This window comes from Dermacentor variabilis, chromosome 6, assembly GCF_050947875.1.
Source record: "Dermacentor variabilis isolate Ectoservices chromosome 6, ASM5094787v1, whole genome shotgun sequence".
In the NCBI taxonomy this organism is placed as follows: domain Eukaryota; kingdom Metazoa; phylum Arthropoda; class Arachnida; order Ixodida; family Ixodidae; genus Dermacentor; species Dermacentor variabilis.
The window spans coordinates 98,295,877-98,312,890 of record NC_134573.1 but is presented as its reverse complement, the minus strand read 5'-3'; the positions used below and the strand labels follow the sequence as shown (position 1 = coordinate 98,312,890).

The window sequence follows — 17,014 nt, the reverse complement described above, 5'->3', positions numbered from 1 at the left end:
GCAGACCATGCTTAAAGAGTTGATTAATTAAACATAGATAATAAGTGAGTTAAGGGGAAAATAAAAATAGCCTGAGTAACTCTAGGTCAGTGCCAACATTATACATACGAGTCAACACGCGTGCGGGGTGCTTTTCATTTTTAAATCTTTGACTCAATTTATGTGGGACAATCTTTATATTGCACGCTGATTATTGTTGGATTAACATAGGCTCAGAAATGTGTCAGTGAGATTTATCCTTTTCATTGAGAGATCTGATTACCTAATACGCATGATGAGCTCTTATAGATAGTGTTGCCAAGCTTTCTTGAAGCGTGTCGCTGGTCACTGTACCGATTCTTGGAACAGGGCGTATTTCCCGTATTTGCAGCTGTCAGTACGATCACAGTAACGAGGTCTTGGAATTACGATGCATTCGAAATACTCAGACCAGAGCAGATTTGTGTTTTTGTCTTCCCACATTTGAAGTATCCACTCTGTATACACACTGTAAGTAAGTCTACTTGGACTGTATATGAGGGCAACTCCGGCGATTTTTCGACGACAACGGATGTCGAGAAAATTCATTGGGTCCCTTCCTCTGAACACTTCAGTCATGTCCTCAAAAAATCAGGTTTGAGTGTTGCACAGATTGTTACATATGAATTTAATTAATTGCCTCGAACAGCCTAACTTGCGTCTTCCTCAGTTACAGGCCACATTGTATATGACGTCAGCAATGTTTCATGCAGAGCATGCCGGGATCTTGCAGAGGACGGCGAGGAGAGCATCGATGAGCCGAGAATCGGGAACTTGTGCATGACGGGAGAAGTTGCATTCCCTGTAGACGTGCAATAGATGGGCGGCAAGTGATGTTGCGTTATTAGCTGCACAAACTTCAGCTCTCGCCATCAGCACACACAGTTTGAGCTGATGCCGATCGCGTTCAGGCGAGATTAAGCCTATATTTAACATTCGGGAAGTTCATGCGTCTGCTGCTGGCGGGCCTGAGCAAACTGATCTGAAGCTAATTAAGCCATTTGTTTATTTATATATGTATATATTTATATATCTATGATATACTTATGCCAATAATTAAGTCAAGGATGAAGAAAACTCCTTGTGTAGTTCAGTGTTGACCATGCAGATTTTAATTAAACCCTTCCTCATTTCGTACAGTGCACACACAAAAATCTAGAAGCCACGACATGGAGCAGTATCCACATCGGTACGTTGCCGTTTTCGACGGAATGTTGCCCGCCTCACTCACCGGCGCTTGCCTAAATTAAGTGTGACTGCGAACATCGGTAAATTTTTACGTATTGCCATGCAGACTCATCATTTAGCTTCCTAGGTGCGCCGCTTGCTTCGTATCCCATATGGGCAGCAAGAGTAGCCTCCTCGATACAGCAACGTAAACAAACGCGTCGTTCAACTGCCGACGGTATCTATACTGGCATCGCCGTTCCTGCGAGAGTACTACGAGTTCTCTAAATGAGCGATCATACGCGCAAAGTACTCATCTATGACCACTTCACGCAACACATTGTGTGAATGAAGAGAATACGAAGAATGATAAGTAGGCATCATAATAACGCTCGCGTACTACGGTCTCCCGTTCGGCGTTTTAGAAGGTGTGTGGTCGCTCATATCAACTGATTCAGAGTGATGCAAGGGTGCTTACATGCACAAAATCTCCCGGTTTTGATGTGTTCTGGCAATAACTGATGTCGCCGTTGAGCTGCTAGCATTATATATCAAGCGAACGACGAGTGATGGCTGTACCTGACGATGTAAACAAATCCACTGGTGGGTACATTGGACTGCGAGATAAAAATGCGGAAAGTCGCGCTACATATCTTACAGTGAGCACGCGAAGCGCTTCCCTGAGTAGGGCTAAAACACCAAAATAGCGAGCAGCAAGTATAAAACCAGTGATTAGGGCTACCCTTGGTCTTCATGTTGCAGCACGATATGTAGCGCATGGGCACTGGCTCTCGTGGAGCTGGGTCTAATGCGAACGGCGATTCGTGTCTTTTGAATTCGTCAGAATCATAACTGTCAATATTTGACAGATCCGCACAGCTGGTGCAGCTGACATTGTCCCCGAAATATCCGGAGCAGTCACGATTCAGCCGTGTGTCTGGGTGAGACCGGCAGGCCTTGCGCGTCTCTCCCGGTGGGGACATTCGTGACGTCACACGAAGAGGTCCGCTCGGCTGCTTGATCAGGTCTTGGTGTCGTTTTTACGCTTTTTTACTTACTAAATTTATTTTCGAATTTGCGAAACAATTCTAATATCAGACGTGTGACAGTGGTGTCTCGGAAGACCAAATATTCCATTGCCTTGACATGATCAAGTAATTGACGCAGTTGCACTTTAAGCTTGGGTAAACTTGGACCGGAACACTAGAACAAATAGCAGCGATCATTGCCAATAGCTAAGTACAAATTGAATCTGGAATAGGCATCATTCGTGCGACACCGGTGTCGCAGTGGAGCTGAAGCGACCCGACCTGTGAAAGGTCTTCGTTGTCAAAGCAGAAACAACCTGGGCATAGATATCGGACTGCTCCAAGAACATTAAAAGATGTTCGGCCTTTGTTAGTAGGTCTGTTATACCCGCAAAACTTAAGCATTTCTCGCAGTAACGTGAGTTCCAAGAAATTGGCTTCGGTCTACGTAAGTTCGATCACTATCTCGACGGAGTGCCCTTTGTCGTGGAAACTCCATAGCTTCACTTGGCTAAAGCACTTGCGCGAGCTGTCGTACAGCTTCACGCGCTGGGCACTGAAGGTACAGCGCTAGAACATTGTTCTTCGCTATCGGAAGGGGAGTATCAGCCTGGTGGCCTGTGCCCTGTCATGCATCCATCTTTCAGACACGGATACCCGGATAATAGACCCGGATAAAAAACGTGCTTGCGTCAAAGTTAGAACTTGATCCCCTGACCAGTCAATCTGCTCCTGCCGTGCACAGGCTTCCTTCTAACCCTGACAAGATTCCCGACGTTATCATGCGCTTTGCAGAACAATCAGTAAGGTATCAATGGCTGAACAAACGTAAAGCACTGCTAACAGTAGAAAAAGGTGTTCTTATGTTGGAAAACCTAATTGCCCATAACAGGGCGCTTTTGAAGACCGCTAAAGACTGAGCAAGTGCCAATGGATTCAGTTTTGCTTGGCACCGTCGCGGAAAAGTGTTTCTAAAGAAAAAAGAGGGCAGTCATGCCCACACGATCACCTGTGCTGCGGACCTTGATGAACTGAAATCACAAAACTTGTTTGATGGATAATTGTCTTTCTACTGCCATGTCTGTGACAGGCTTGTCACCTCCATCAGATTTTGTTAATTATATTGGAAATTGTCACAATTGGCGACTAAATGTTTTCACCTAAACTGCCAGTCTGCTAGAAATAGAAAAGATTAATTTGATTTTTTCTTTAAAAGCCTCAAATTTCAGTTTGATTTGACAATGCTCTCTCGCACGTGGTGTGACCAACACTCTACCCCATGGTGCCTTCCGAGCTATCAATGTTTTACTAGGTCCAGAACCACTTCGTGGGGAGGTGGTGTTAGCATGCTTGTGCAAGGTAATCATTCAGTAAATTGCATTGATGAATTTTGCCTCTTGACGGAAAACTGTGAAGTCTTATCTGTGCTGCATGCACGAACTATTTTTCTGTATTCTACCGTCCACCCAATGGGAATGTCGAGCGATTCTTGGTGTTTCTGGAGTGGAGAAATTATTTTCATATGCACATGATCTACAATGTACAGTTGTTTTCGTTGGCGATTTGAACATTGACGTATTGACTGATACCGCAGCGAGTCGTGACTTTTTGCTTTTGTTGCAAGCATATGGCTGTCTTAATACTATCTCAGTTCCAACCAGGGTCACAGCTAACACATCTACCTGTATTGACCTTTTTCTGACAAACTTTCCCCAAGTTGACATAAAAGCCGGTGTTTTCACGTATGGTTTAAGCGACCACATGACCATCTTCCTAAGTCTCATCCGTAATAATAAAAGAGAAAACAAATGTAGCTTCGCTTATCAACCAATTACGATGCACCAGCTTGCACAGCTCCGAAATGAAATACGGCTGATTAACTGGGGGGATCTTTTTGCTGCAGATAATGCAGATGCTATCTATGAAACATTCCTGCACACTTTTCGAACTTGCTACAAGAAACATTTCCCACTTCGTACTAAACCTTCGCGTTCTTCAAAAATGCGCAAACCCCAGATTACGACAGAATTGCTGCGTAACATTAAGGTTAAAATAAAATTATATAGTAAGTTCATTAGGACCCGGAATCCACATGACCTGCAGGTTTTTAAACCATTTCGAAACCAACTAACAAACGAACTGCGCCGCGCTAAAGAGCGCTATCATCTCGAATACTTTCAATCCTGCTGGAATGACAGCCAGAAATTGTGGAAGCGTGCCAACGTTTTGTTGAATTGTGTGCCTGATTATCAGCCTCCAACAGGTTTTTCGGAAAATGGCAATGTAGTTCCAGACGTGTTTTTTCCTGACAAGTTTAACAATTACTTTACCAGCGTTGTAAGTGCACCTATCAACATGAGTGCTAGTCGTTACTTATCCGTTGATTGCTCCGATTCAGTTTTTTTGCACCCAACGAACGTATCAGAAAAAAATATGCCAGTTCAGTGAACTCAATAACAGCAGCATTTGGGATGTCAATAATATACAGCTTAAGCCTGTGAAATACGTCTTAGATTTGATTGCGCCTGTATTAATGCACGTCTACAATGTCGGCCTTTCTTCCAGTGTATTTCCGCGTCAGATGCAAACTGCAAAAGTTTTTGCTTTGTTCAAGAAAGGAGATAAGAAATTGTTGACCAATTATAGACCGATTTCTACTCTCCCCGTATTTTCAAAAGGCTTAGAAAAAATTATTTTTCAACAGATTTATGATTTCCTCGAAAGCAAAATGTTTTTAACCGATTGTCAGTTTGCCTTTCGTAAATATAGGTCTACTCAACTTGCCCTGCTTCAGCAAAAAGAATTCATTTTGGATCATTTTGATAAAGGCCTTCTTACTCTAGCCATGTTTATAGACTTTAGCAAGGCCTTTGACTGTATTAACCGCGAGCTTCTGTTACATAAAATGAATCGATATGGTATTCGTGGCATCGCTTTAGACCTGATTAGGTCATATCTGCGTCATAGATGTCAGTTTGCGCAATTTAATAACATGTCATCCAAAGTTAAACCAGTATATATTGGCGTTCCGCACGGTAGCATTTTAGGCCCGCTTCTCTTTAATATCTTTACTAATTATATTGTTAATGTTGATTTCCCCACCAAGTTTATTTTATATGCTGATGATGCAACCGCGTTGTTTTCTTCAAGTAATGGTGTAACACTGCTTACAGTTCCGAATTGTGTGTTTAAGAAATTATGTACTTGGTCTGTCGAAAATGGGTTGAAAATCAACACAGAAAAAACCAAAGCAATTTCGTTTCAAGCCAAGAATAAGAATGCTCTCCTGAAGGATGACATTAAACTTGGCTCTTCAAAAATCATGCTCGTGAATTCCATTAAAACCTCCGGTGTTTTCTTTGATCATGACATGTCTTGGAACTGTCATACTAATTTTTTAACAAACAAGCTTTCTCAAGTTTCAGGTCTCCTTTTTACTATTAAACAGATTCCACAGAAGTTAAACTTCTGCTCTATAACTCTTTATTTTTTTGCCACCTAAATTACGGCTGCCTGGTTTGGGGCACAACATCTGCCACTAATATTAATCGTATTTTTCGTCTGCAAAAGAGAGCCATTCCTGTTATGTGCAAAATGCCATTTGACTTTCTAACTAATTCATTATTGAAAGACTTAGAGATACTCAAAGCTGCTGATCTCTTCAATTTTCGCTTAGCCTTAACATATGGTAAGGAATGCCAGAAAAACATTAACCACGTCAGGTCTATAGCCAACTTGACACAAAATAGAAGCTGTTATGCTACAAGATTTCCGGAGTATTGGTTTGTGCCATACCCACGTACCAACTATGCGAAACAAAAGCTTTCATACACTTTACCGCATTTATTAAAAAAAATAAATGAACGATGGTATTCATGTTTTCTCTTGCAGTAAAAACAAGTTAATAAATTACTTTGGTGCCTATTAGCCTTTAATCTCTGAGTAAGTATGCTTCTTTTTACTGAGTTATGCATGTTTTCTATTGCTATCTTCTGTATGAACACTTGCATGAGAACGTCTATTGTTTTTGTTTTGTTCTTTCTCTCTTACCCTCCCTGTTTTTGCCATGTGTTTGTTTTCTGCTGCTGCTGTCACGAGAAGGTTTAAGGACTAGTCAAGTTGCTCTTTTGTAACTTTTTCCTTTATATCCTCCATAAACTTGTATACTTATGGAAATAAATTCATTCATTCATTCATCCCTCCAAGACGACGCTTCCGAGCGAAGTCGAACCCCTGTCTCGAATGGCCCAACGGAATGAGTTTACGAGGTGATGAGGCTATTAAACTGACGTGGACATAACGTCCATGGGTGCTGTACTCGTATTCTGTGGAGAAGAGCTTCAGGAAGCTAAGCGAAGTGAACGATTTGTTCACCCAATTGTTGGCTAGGTTTAGAGAAAGCGCAGCTCTAAAATGAAGCAACGTAGAAAAGCCACCCAGCGCAAACTCACAGCTGTTAACACTGCTGGCTCCAGGCGCGATGCAGCTGGTAATGCTGCAGGTACGTTGAATTGATATCTCCTGTACCCTGACAGAGTGCTTCTGCGATAGATCTCATCTGAAAAGGATTCTCCTGAGTCCTTTAAGGTGCTGAGTTCTCGAAGTAAGAGGAGGGCTACTTTAAGCTACTTTCATGACTCGCAGTTGGCCGCACATGTGAATGGCCACAGACTTAACTTCATTTGTGGCGATCAAATATCTGGCCAGGCATCAAGCGCAATGAACTTCAGTATTTTCGCTTATGCCACGTGTCCAAAGCGTAAAGCATTGTGGTGGAAGAGAACACCCAAGCCCATGCAGCCTATCGACAGCAAGCTGCCCCGGGAAATCACGGCTTGTGACGTTAAAGAACTTTACCCAAGACATGGTAAGATTACATGCTCCCTAATGGTCGTCACAGAACATTGCACGAGTGGGTGTAATTTCTTCTGCTTTGGAAGCTAACAGTGCGTGCCATACGGGACAAGGTACTCGTGCTATTCATCCCCTTTGGCTTTCTAGCGGAGTTGATACCCGACAACGCATTTTATTTCATGACCAAGGTATTTGTCGATGTCTCTCCAGCCCTTGGCATAAAGCACCACAAAAGGATGACCGATCACCCTCAGGCGAATCCCACCGAGAGGATGATCCAAAATGTGAAGTCCAGGGGAACTCTTGGTTAAGAATCTCCGATTATGCGACGCTACTGCTCAGTAAAACGAGCGAGCCCTTTCTCATGCATCCTCGAATATGGTGAAAGCATTTGCTGGAAAGAAGGCACGATGATCATTATATCCAGCATATATTTATGTCTATTGCTGGACGAAGTCCACTCCTAGCGATCTCCAATTACCCCTGTTTGGCGCTAGCTAATTCGATATTGAGCCTGCAATTATTTGTTTTAATTTTCACTACCCCAACTCATTTTCTGCCATACTCGACAGCGCTTCCCAATACGAATGGTCAAATAGACAGGTAAATTATCAAGTAGGCGACCTTTTGTTGCGAGATGCAGCAACTGGGAAAAGCAACGTACACAGGACTTGCAAAGGTGGGTCTTAATACGCGTGCTCACCGGTACAACCTGCGAAAATACTCTCTATTGCCGCTTTTCGCTACTATAAACTTGTATGAACTTTTCGCTCAAACTTTAAATTCTGGTGTGTTGCCTTGTGATTGGAAGGTGGGCAAAATGGTGTCGCTTAAATCTGGTGACATTCGTTCTGCGCTAAATTATAGGGCAATGTCATTGACCAGTGTCCGTTTAAAGATTTTTGAACCTGTCATTTATTCTTACCTGGTTAACTTTCTTGAAGCTTATTCTTTTTTCACATCTCATCAGCACAGTTTCACGAAGACACTCTCCTTGGAAACGCAATTAATTACATTTACTAAATGACCTATTAGTAGCTCTAGACTTGGTATGTAATATTGATTGTGTATTCATAGATTTCTCTAAGGAATTAGACCTTGTCTCCCACGAACTACTTTATCTTAAACTCAGTAAACTGAATCAACACTCTAACATTCTTGTTTTTATAAAGAACTTTTTGTTAAACCGAGAGGAATTTGTAACCGCTAATTGCTACGATTTTTCTCTCTGTCCTGTCCTTTCAGGGGTGCCCCAAGGTTCCTTGCTTGGGTCCCTTCTTTTTTTAATTTACAAAAACAATTTACCTGATTGTGTTAATTTCTCTATTAGGCTTTTTGCAGACGACTGTGTTGTATATCGCACGATTTCTTCTGATAATGACACATCACTACTACAGACTGACCTTGACAATATTTCTGATTGGTGTAACACATGGAAAAGGAAACTCAATGCAACGAAGTGCAAACTGATGAATTTTTTTCATAAACTTTACACTAACGCTTATGAGATATAATATAAATGATTCCCCTCTCGATGAAGTGACTACTTACATATACTTAGGGGTCCACATTCCTCCTAACCTATCTTGGCAGCCACACATTAATTATATTGTCCGTAATGCTAAGCGCAGGCTTGGGTACCTGTGCCGTAATTCTTCAATGCCCCTTCTACTCTGAAACTCCTTCTTTATAAAACATTAGTTCGTTCCAAACTAGAATATGCATCAGCAGGGTGCGATCCATTTATTAAAAGTCTTACTAGTCACATTGAGGCTGTGCGGAATCGTAGCGAATGCTTCATTTTTACCAACTACTGCCGTCTTTGCAGTGTTTCATCTATGAAAACAGTGTTCCAGCTTCCATCTTTTTCCTCGCGCAGGAAAATAGCACTTCTCTCCTTATTTCATAACCTTTACTACCATAACCCTCGTCTTAACCGGGAATTACTCTGCCACCCCTCATTCATATCACCTCGTATTGGCCATAGTTATAAAGTGCTTGTTCCTCGTTGTCGCACTAACCAACACTTTCAATCTTTCATCCCTCAAACTAGTAATGATTGGTACCCCTTGCCCACCTCCATTGTATGTATTACAGACCCCAGTGACTTTAGAAATGTGCTTAAATATCTTACCGAACATTTGCTTTGAGTTTTTTTATTGTTTATTTATTGTTCGCACTTCCTTCTGTAACACCCTACGGGCCCTGAAGGTATTAAAATAAATAAATGATGTAAATAAGCAGCGGGGCCTAATTCCTGGCCATGCCGGCAAACGGAGAAGTGTGACGGCGCTGTTACACAGGTTAAAGCGGCGAAAAGGCAGTCATTAGCCATTTTCGTGTTGTGTGCCGCCCCTTCTGTGTGGTGCGGGGTACATGAACGGCAAACCGACGGTGTGAGCTGCGAAAGGGGATTTAGCCGTTGCGATACTGCTCGTGCAACGGGAACTCTATCCTCCCATGGCGCTCGAATAACATGAAGCGTACGCTCAGTGTTTCAGCACAGGTCGGAGGCGCGCATGATGCTTCCATAAGCCCAATGTTCTCTCTGTCTGTAAGCCTCTTCGTTTTCTTTGGTAGCTGCCTCCAAAGGCGAATGCTCCAGACCAATGCCTTCACTCGAGTGTCGGCATCGGACATATCCTATAGATTTGGTGGCGCAATAGCGCGCGTCCTGTGCCGAGTAGTGGTAAATCTCGTGGATGGGGTCATACCCACGAATGAGATTGCTTGAAGATACCGTTTCAGCTGTTCGAGAAATGTAACTGAATATGTTCAAGGGGACACCGCACAAATTGAAAAACTTGAAAATTAAAAAAGCGCCCCAGCAGCCCCACGAAAGTTTCAGTTAATGCCATATCAGTGTACTAATCAGTGCAGCTTGAAATTATTCTCACTTCGACATTAATATGCAATCTATTATTGGCCTAAGCCGTATCAACGACCAGCCGCTTGCGGCTTGAACTATCGGCATGAACTATGAAGTATCGTATGAAGTATGAATTATCGGCAAGTATGAAGTATGAAATATCGGCATAAAGGCATGAAGTAGCGGCTTTCACCTACAAAGAGTGGACCAGAGGCAAGAGAAATGCATTTAACCACACTTTTGCAGCGCCTCGTATGTAAGCTAGTCATGAGGAGTTCTCACTATGCGTGGCATCCCCATAGCACTGTCACAAAACAAATAAGTTGCTAGGTGGGTTCTTCTTTTAAATACGAACGTGTAGTTACGTCACTCCCTGCTTCGTATGCTACATTTGTCTCCTCCCGGTAACTACACTTTATGCCACCTAATCTTTAGCGATAAACGCTCGCGATGAACGCTACGTGGGAAGGTGAGCTCTCTGGTTCATTGCTTTCTTTCCTCCGCACGGCCGGCGCCGCCGCTGCCGGATGCGCGGAGGCGAGTGCCATCTGATGGTGCGGCAAGGAAACCAGTGGCGGCCTCGGGGTGAGCCTCCCCTTGGTCAGTTGGGTTTTCGGCCACGGACACGATACATGAATTGGGGGGGCAGCAGGATACAGCTTCGCTTTTAAGAGATCACCCATCTATATCGGCTCAATAAATATCTCAAACACTGTTATGTATGTCTAAGGGAGTGAGTTAAAAACAAAAAAAATATCATTAATATTTCCCAAATATCTCAGAAATGGAATTAATGTGATTTCATCCCTCACCAGTTACAAGCCGTCAAAGGTTGATGTTGCCATAAACTGAAGCACTTATTAGAAAAAAATGGTTTTAGAACAAATCCGGAATTTCGCCAATGAATGGAGCTCGTTAATATTTGGGGACGTGCATGTGATTTCCATAATGAGAGGACACATCTTTTCAATACGCAATGAAAGTCACAAAACTGAAAACCGCAGTACGCAGTGCACAATATTTATTGCTTTCCTAGGGGGATATTACGTCTTTTGACTGGCCCCACGTGCACATGCGTAAAAGGTCCTTCGAAAATTCAATCTCAGTTGATTACATAAGCGTAAAAACAGCGAACGGCTATTCTTATAAAAGCCTAATAGGTAACTTCTTGGGGCATACTATTCTGCGTAAACACAGAAGGGAAGGATTTGAGCAAAATCAACTCAAAGAAATTTGTGCAAACAATCATCTTACTTGGTAGAGTTGTTCGAGTGTTGCATTACCGGTGGATAGTTGCTCATCATAACTATCGGCGAACGTGCAAGCGAAAAGAACATATATTACAGTGCGCACCAACATTTCCATTGTAGTTCACGAAATAAAGTAGCGGATGCAGGACTGAGGTGTAACAAGTCAATGTGCTCGAGTCAGGCGCGTCTTATTTATAATCGAAAATAGGTGTCATGTTCCTTCTCGGCGAACTCCGCCTCATGGAAGCTCATCGCTGAGGTACGTCACTCTATACCAGATGTAAAGGGTTCACTTGAAGAACGCTGAAATATGCCCTTAAAATTGTCAACGTAAGCCGCGGATATTTCTCTCAGCATATTATCCTCAACTAGAAAACCGTGAACCATGGCACGTGCTCAGAAATGTCGTGACGTCAACATATCGTCAACATAACAAATGTTTTTTAACGTACAGTTTTTCCACTAGAGGGCGAGAATATCTTGTGAGGCTTCCATTATAGACAAACAACCATCATGATTTACCCCTAACACGAAAATGTCAGAATCTCAGAATGCCAGCTAGCTTGACGTGCGAATATTCAGTCGGGCGTTCATGGCGTCAGCTATGCCCGAAAGACTTAGCACGTGTCTACTGAGAGTTCAAGCTGTCCTTTGCTCAGGGTGAAGGAACGAATATTCCACCGTCGCACAAAGGCGTCCTTCCCACGTTCTTCCAGCTGTGCTTCAAAGTTAATTCCACCTCATTAGCCACGCTCTCTGAAACTCAGCATCGGCCACTCGCAGAGCTTGGTGGCGGACTTGTGCTAAGCAGCGGGGTCGCCACAAAAGATACAAGGCGACCATTATTACCAGCTGTGCAAAGGGTACAGATTCGAAAGAGACGCCGTACCAAAGCCAAATTCTCTTAGCTGCGAAGCACTAAAACATGGCGTCTCCTTTCTGCCGCACTCGGGGCAGTGGTCGTTTACAACTCCCCAACGTGAAAATTACTGATGCGTAGGTAAAATAAAAGTTTTACTCGCCATGTTCTTTGCTATCCTAAATACGACAGCCTTCAGGCTGGTTGCCGCGTAAATTCGGAGGATTAACTGGAAAAAATATTCAAGCGCATATACGATTCTGAAGCGTTGAATGTTTGACAAATTACGCGTAATGTTCTCGTGCAAGCAAAAAAGTCATTAAGTTTATTGAAGAAATGGCCACTTTGCCCGCGATATTTGACATTATTTAGGTACCATACGGCATCGCGGACGCATGGTACAGACTGCGACGGTGCGAGCGGGCCTCTAGTGTCTGTATAACTGCTACGGAAATGAAACGATGAAGCCAACGGGACGCACAGTCATGCTCCGTTCAATCTCCTTGACCATGGAGGTCCAGCAGCATTCAGCTTTCTGGAGCTGGCGGAATTTTCAGTCGCCCCTACCTATATGACGTAAACCACCCAATTGACGTCATGTGGGTCAGCGATCCGATTGGCCGCCCATAGCGCCTCATTTGTAATTTTTCCACCTTTATGGTGAACAAATGATGCTCGCAATAGCTGGAATGTTAGTTAATTTGTTTTTATAAAAAGAAAGTAAGAGCAAGAGAACGCACAAAAACTATTTCTCTCTAAAGCACTTCCGGCACCCAGCAATGGTCGACTGCTTGTGTTACAACGTGCTCCATTTTGACGAGAGCTCCGCGGAGAGTCGGTCTCAGTCATTTCGCGAGCACAATGATTCGGCTTTGTTGCGTTGTGGACTGCAACCGTAGTATGTCAAGATGCGACATCCTGTCTCTCTGCAAAGCAGCAGATTAGCGGACTGGCTGCAGCGCGTCGGACGGCGCTATCCGATCGGCCCCGCGATTTGCGCGTTTGCGGCCCTTACTTTACACCGGAAGATTACTGACGCAATAGCATTTCGCGAGTCCGGTATTACAGTAAACGCAAGCACAAGAGGACAGGGTCTGGCCGTGTCCCCTTGCGTGTCGTTTCACGGGATGAGCAGAAGCGCAAATGTGAGTGGTCTGAGCGGTGCAGCCACCTGCTGGCACCGAGCTCAAGCACACACAGTAGCAGTAACACAATGTATTCTTCTTTGCTGCTGGTGTAAATTTTTCGCCGGAGTGTAATCATTAACACGTTGATTTCGTAAATGTTTGAAATTTTTTACACTTGGTTAGAGCAATATTAGTTCTTTGTTTGGCTGGTTAAGCTCTGCGCCAACGGGTGGCTCGACCGTAGAGACCTATCAGGCAGCTCACGTACTTCTACGCTAAAGTTACCTCATCAGCTAGAGTTATGCCCCCACCATTCCGCCGAATGCCCAGCTCGCCTGTGGTTACCGGAATACCAGACATGTTCGGCGCAGCGACAGAATGCTCACAGCGCACGCTGCTTCGATAGCTCTCGCTTGGGGCCGGTTGCCAAGCAGCTGGCGCAGTGTTTGGAGATGCTTCGTGCGCTCGCTACTAGATAACCGGAGGTCGACGACACCACGTGCCCTCATGACGCAGAGCCAGTGAAGGTGGAGTGAAGGCGCCCCGATCACTCGGCGAACTAGTTGAGGAGAAAATGCATGCCTATGAAGGAGGGTAACTTGAAATGATCCGTAGCTCCCTTAATATTAATCGCTTCACACAAATTATGGTGCGAATGATTAACTTTAGCTGTACCCTACGCGTCTATAAAATTTGTCCGAACCGTTTCAGGGGCCCTTCAATATAGAAGCCCGGAGTAACGAACACGTGGCTCAGCAGAGTTCGGCGGACACTGAGCCACTAGCAGGGGAAGGCTACCTTTCTTCAGTATTTATAACGACCTACGTTAAGTTTTGTGCTGCAATGCTGCGAGAAAACGGAGAAGATGAGGTGCATTCATGTGGATACTGGTATTCGCACAACCCATGGCGAGATTATTGCATATTGAAAATTAGATTTATTACGAAATATAATCGGGTGCCACTTGAGAAGGAAGTGGCACTTCCCCCTGAAAGGCATACGTAGACGAACCTCCATCAATGAACGCGCGCTATAGACTGACGTTATGAGCCGGATGGCCGGTGACCTCGCCGACGGAGAATATGGCAGACCGCGCTTTGGACTGGTTTGAACTTGTTTGAGCTGGAGGCGTCAGCTGTGTGCGTATGCTCCTCGTCAGAGTTTATTCCCATACAGTGTGTAGTGGTCTATCATGCCGGAAGTATTATAACGAGCCTACGATGCAGCATTTGTCGCATGCGTTTTTTTCCGAACTGTGATCACGCGAAGAAAGATTGCAGCGACCAGCAGTGACGCTGCGCTACGGTTCATATGAAAACGGGACGTTGCGGTGACTCACCGCTGCAAAAAAAAAAAAGACGTCTTCCTGTTTGTTCCATGGTGTTTTTTTGTTTTGCTCCAGAGGGTAGTTACGGTGAGTAAATGTTAAAATCTAGGTACCTACTGGAAGCGGTAGTTGTGTTGGTGTGCTGTGTCGCTTAGTTTCTTGTCGGACGAGGGGATGGAGAAAAAACCATTCTCATCGTAAATCAGTAAAGCTTACGCGGAGAAAACAAACGTACAAGTTTATCAACAGAAAAGATGTCTGAGACCAACCTCTAAAGGAAAAATGCTTTGCTGCCAGCTCAGCGCTCATGCGATAGTTGGCAGCAGTTTTGCAAGATGGCTGAGCGTCTAGCAGCGTCAATTGACTGCTATTTTCGGATGCCGACAAATGGCAAGTAAGACGCGCTGCTTGAGCGAATGTCTTTGAATTAGTTACATTCAGATGTTTCGTCAGAGTGTTTCATTCCTTTATGTCTGCCCCAGTACGACGCCGTATGAAATTATATGACCGTTAAACAGGCACGGTTACAATGCAGCTTGGCATAAATTCGCGTCGCTCTGTGGCTTAGTACTCTTTGCCGACTACACGAGCCGGCTGTGACACAATGTCGTGACACAATCACCTAGTATAAGTTGTGCTGCCAGAGCACGACATGCTTTCCCACAACACAGCTCTGCATGGCCTTTCAATTCTCACCCTAAGTTGCTTCTAAAAAATCTTATCATCATGTTAAGGCAACGGTACAAAAAAGAAATAAAAACACCGGATAAGGTAGGCACAGCATCTTGTGAAGGACTACATAATGCCTCTAGTCGCGTCTGTGCGTAGATGTTTTTGTGTGTTCCTTGCATGTTTTCGTGTGTTTCTTCTTTCAAATATTTGCTTGTGTTTGATTCTTTTTTAGTTTGCAAGCTCGAGTTTGTGTGCATGAGTCTGAATATGTGCGTGCTTCCATCCGTGTTAGTGTTTGTTCTTATTTCTGTCCTTCTTATTTGACATTTGCGTTCTTTGTTTTTGTGGGTCTCCTTTCAGTCACGTTTCTTTTTCTGCAATTTCATTAACTCGCCTCATTCAAAGCACCAAATACCGTGAATAACAGGGCTGGCCTCTTCGATCTCATCAAAGCGTTCCTCTCTCGTCTACTTTGTCTTCTCAGTCTGCTTTCTCGCTGTGTTTTGTACTACTATTCTGTCTTTGATTCTGGTATGTTGCCGTAATGAGATTAAAAAACTTGCGCAAGGAAAAGCTCTATCAGCTATGACAACAGAAAAGTTCATACATATATTATGTTAAAAGTGTCGCGTGGGTTGCGCTGTAACTTTGCCTCTTACCACTGTTTACGAGCTTAAGCCTCAGTGCACGCGGCAACTCACCAGAAGCACACATGAAAGCGTGCTGTATTGTGAAACAGCACCTTGCTATGTTGTTTCTTTTTGCACGCTTCCTATCGCAGTAAGCAGACAGTTTCCTTGCCCATGAAATATGGCGGTAACCCTTTTTAACGCTGATAACATGGCGCAGAAGGGTGTTATTCACTTCCTGACACATTCATCAGAACAAAGGCATCTTTCAGTGGATTGAACCCAGCAATGCAGTGGTCGAGATCCTTTGCAACTTTCATCATTAATTACTTCGCCAACTTCATTATGCAAGTCTAGCCGTCGATTTGTCTACGGCTTCTGCAATGAACAATATGCCTCTATAAAGCGTGTTCTACTTTACTCAGCATTTATTGGTACAAGAAACGACAAAAAATACTAGCACAATAATAGAAATCTGCTATCCAAGTACCCTGACCTGGTTCCTGCCCTTCTAGAGAATTTTCGTCGTATTACAATGTGATTTTCCGCCTGAGTGCTTGTATTGCATTATCATTTGTGCAAAATATTTATCAAGTTTTAGAGTTGTTCCCAAAATGTGGAATTAGGGCCGCGCAGTGTTGTTCAGGGTTAATAATTACGCTTGCATTCGCATCACTTACCCGAGTCAGATAAACAAATTAGACAATTGCTACGACAACAATACACCTTGAAATACAGACTGCTAACGGCGGCTTTCAAGTGTCTCTACGAGGCCCTTCAAGTAGACGGTGCTTGCGCAAGTATTTTGGGTTTATTCACATAGAGAGAATTCATACGGACAGGCTGTAAAGAACGGTAGCGGCCGCATGACTACGTAGAAGCAGGCAACATGGGCATGTCACTGTTCTTACATTGTCATTATTTGTAGAAGTGGCTTAAAGGGACCCTAAAGGCAAACACGAAGGCGACGTGGACCGCCTAAGTACAATTCCAAAAACCTCGCAACCCTTCTTTCACAGCCAAGAAAAGACTTAGTTTACCAGAAAATTGCATGTGAAGGTCCGAATAACTTTTTAGTAGCTTAAACCTCCCGCCAACCAACCGGGCGAGTGGTGACGTTGCATACGCCATCGCGATCCTTTGCTGCCGTCGGTTAGTAAAACGGCGCCCGACAGACGGCGGTACCGAGCCAAGCCATAGCGGCGGTTTTACCC

The 17,014-nt window shown here is 43.9% G+C and overlaps 1 protein-coding gene across 2 annotated transcripts in view; it reads right to left on the bottom strand.

Moving 5' to 3' along the window:
* Positions 1–11,409, bottom strand: part of LOC142584283 (uncharacterized) — a 94,126-nt gene extending 82,717 nt beyond the window's left edge. Inside the window, exon 1 of one of the 2 annotated variants that reach the window (XM_075694421.1) lies at positions 11,191–11,409. In XM_075694421.1, the coding sequence (XP_075550536.1) occupies positions 11,191–11,301 (111 nt within the window). In that variant the 5' untranslated portion in view covers positions 11,302–11,409. The remainder of the gene's footprint in view (positions 1–11,190) is intronic. The other variant, XM_075694420.1, reaches the window with a different exon arrangement.
* Between the last annotated feature and the right edge of the window lie 5,605 nt (positions 11,410–17,014).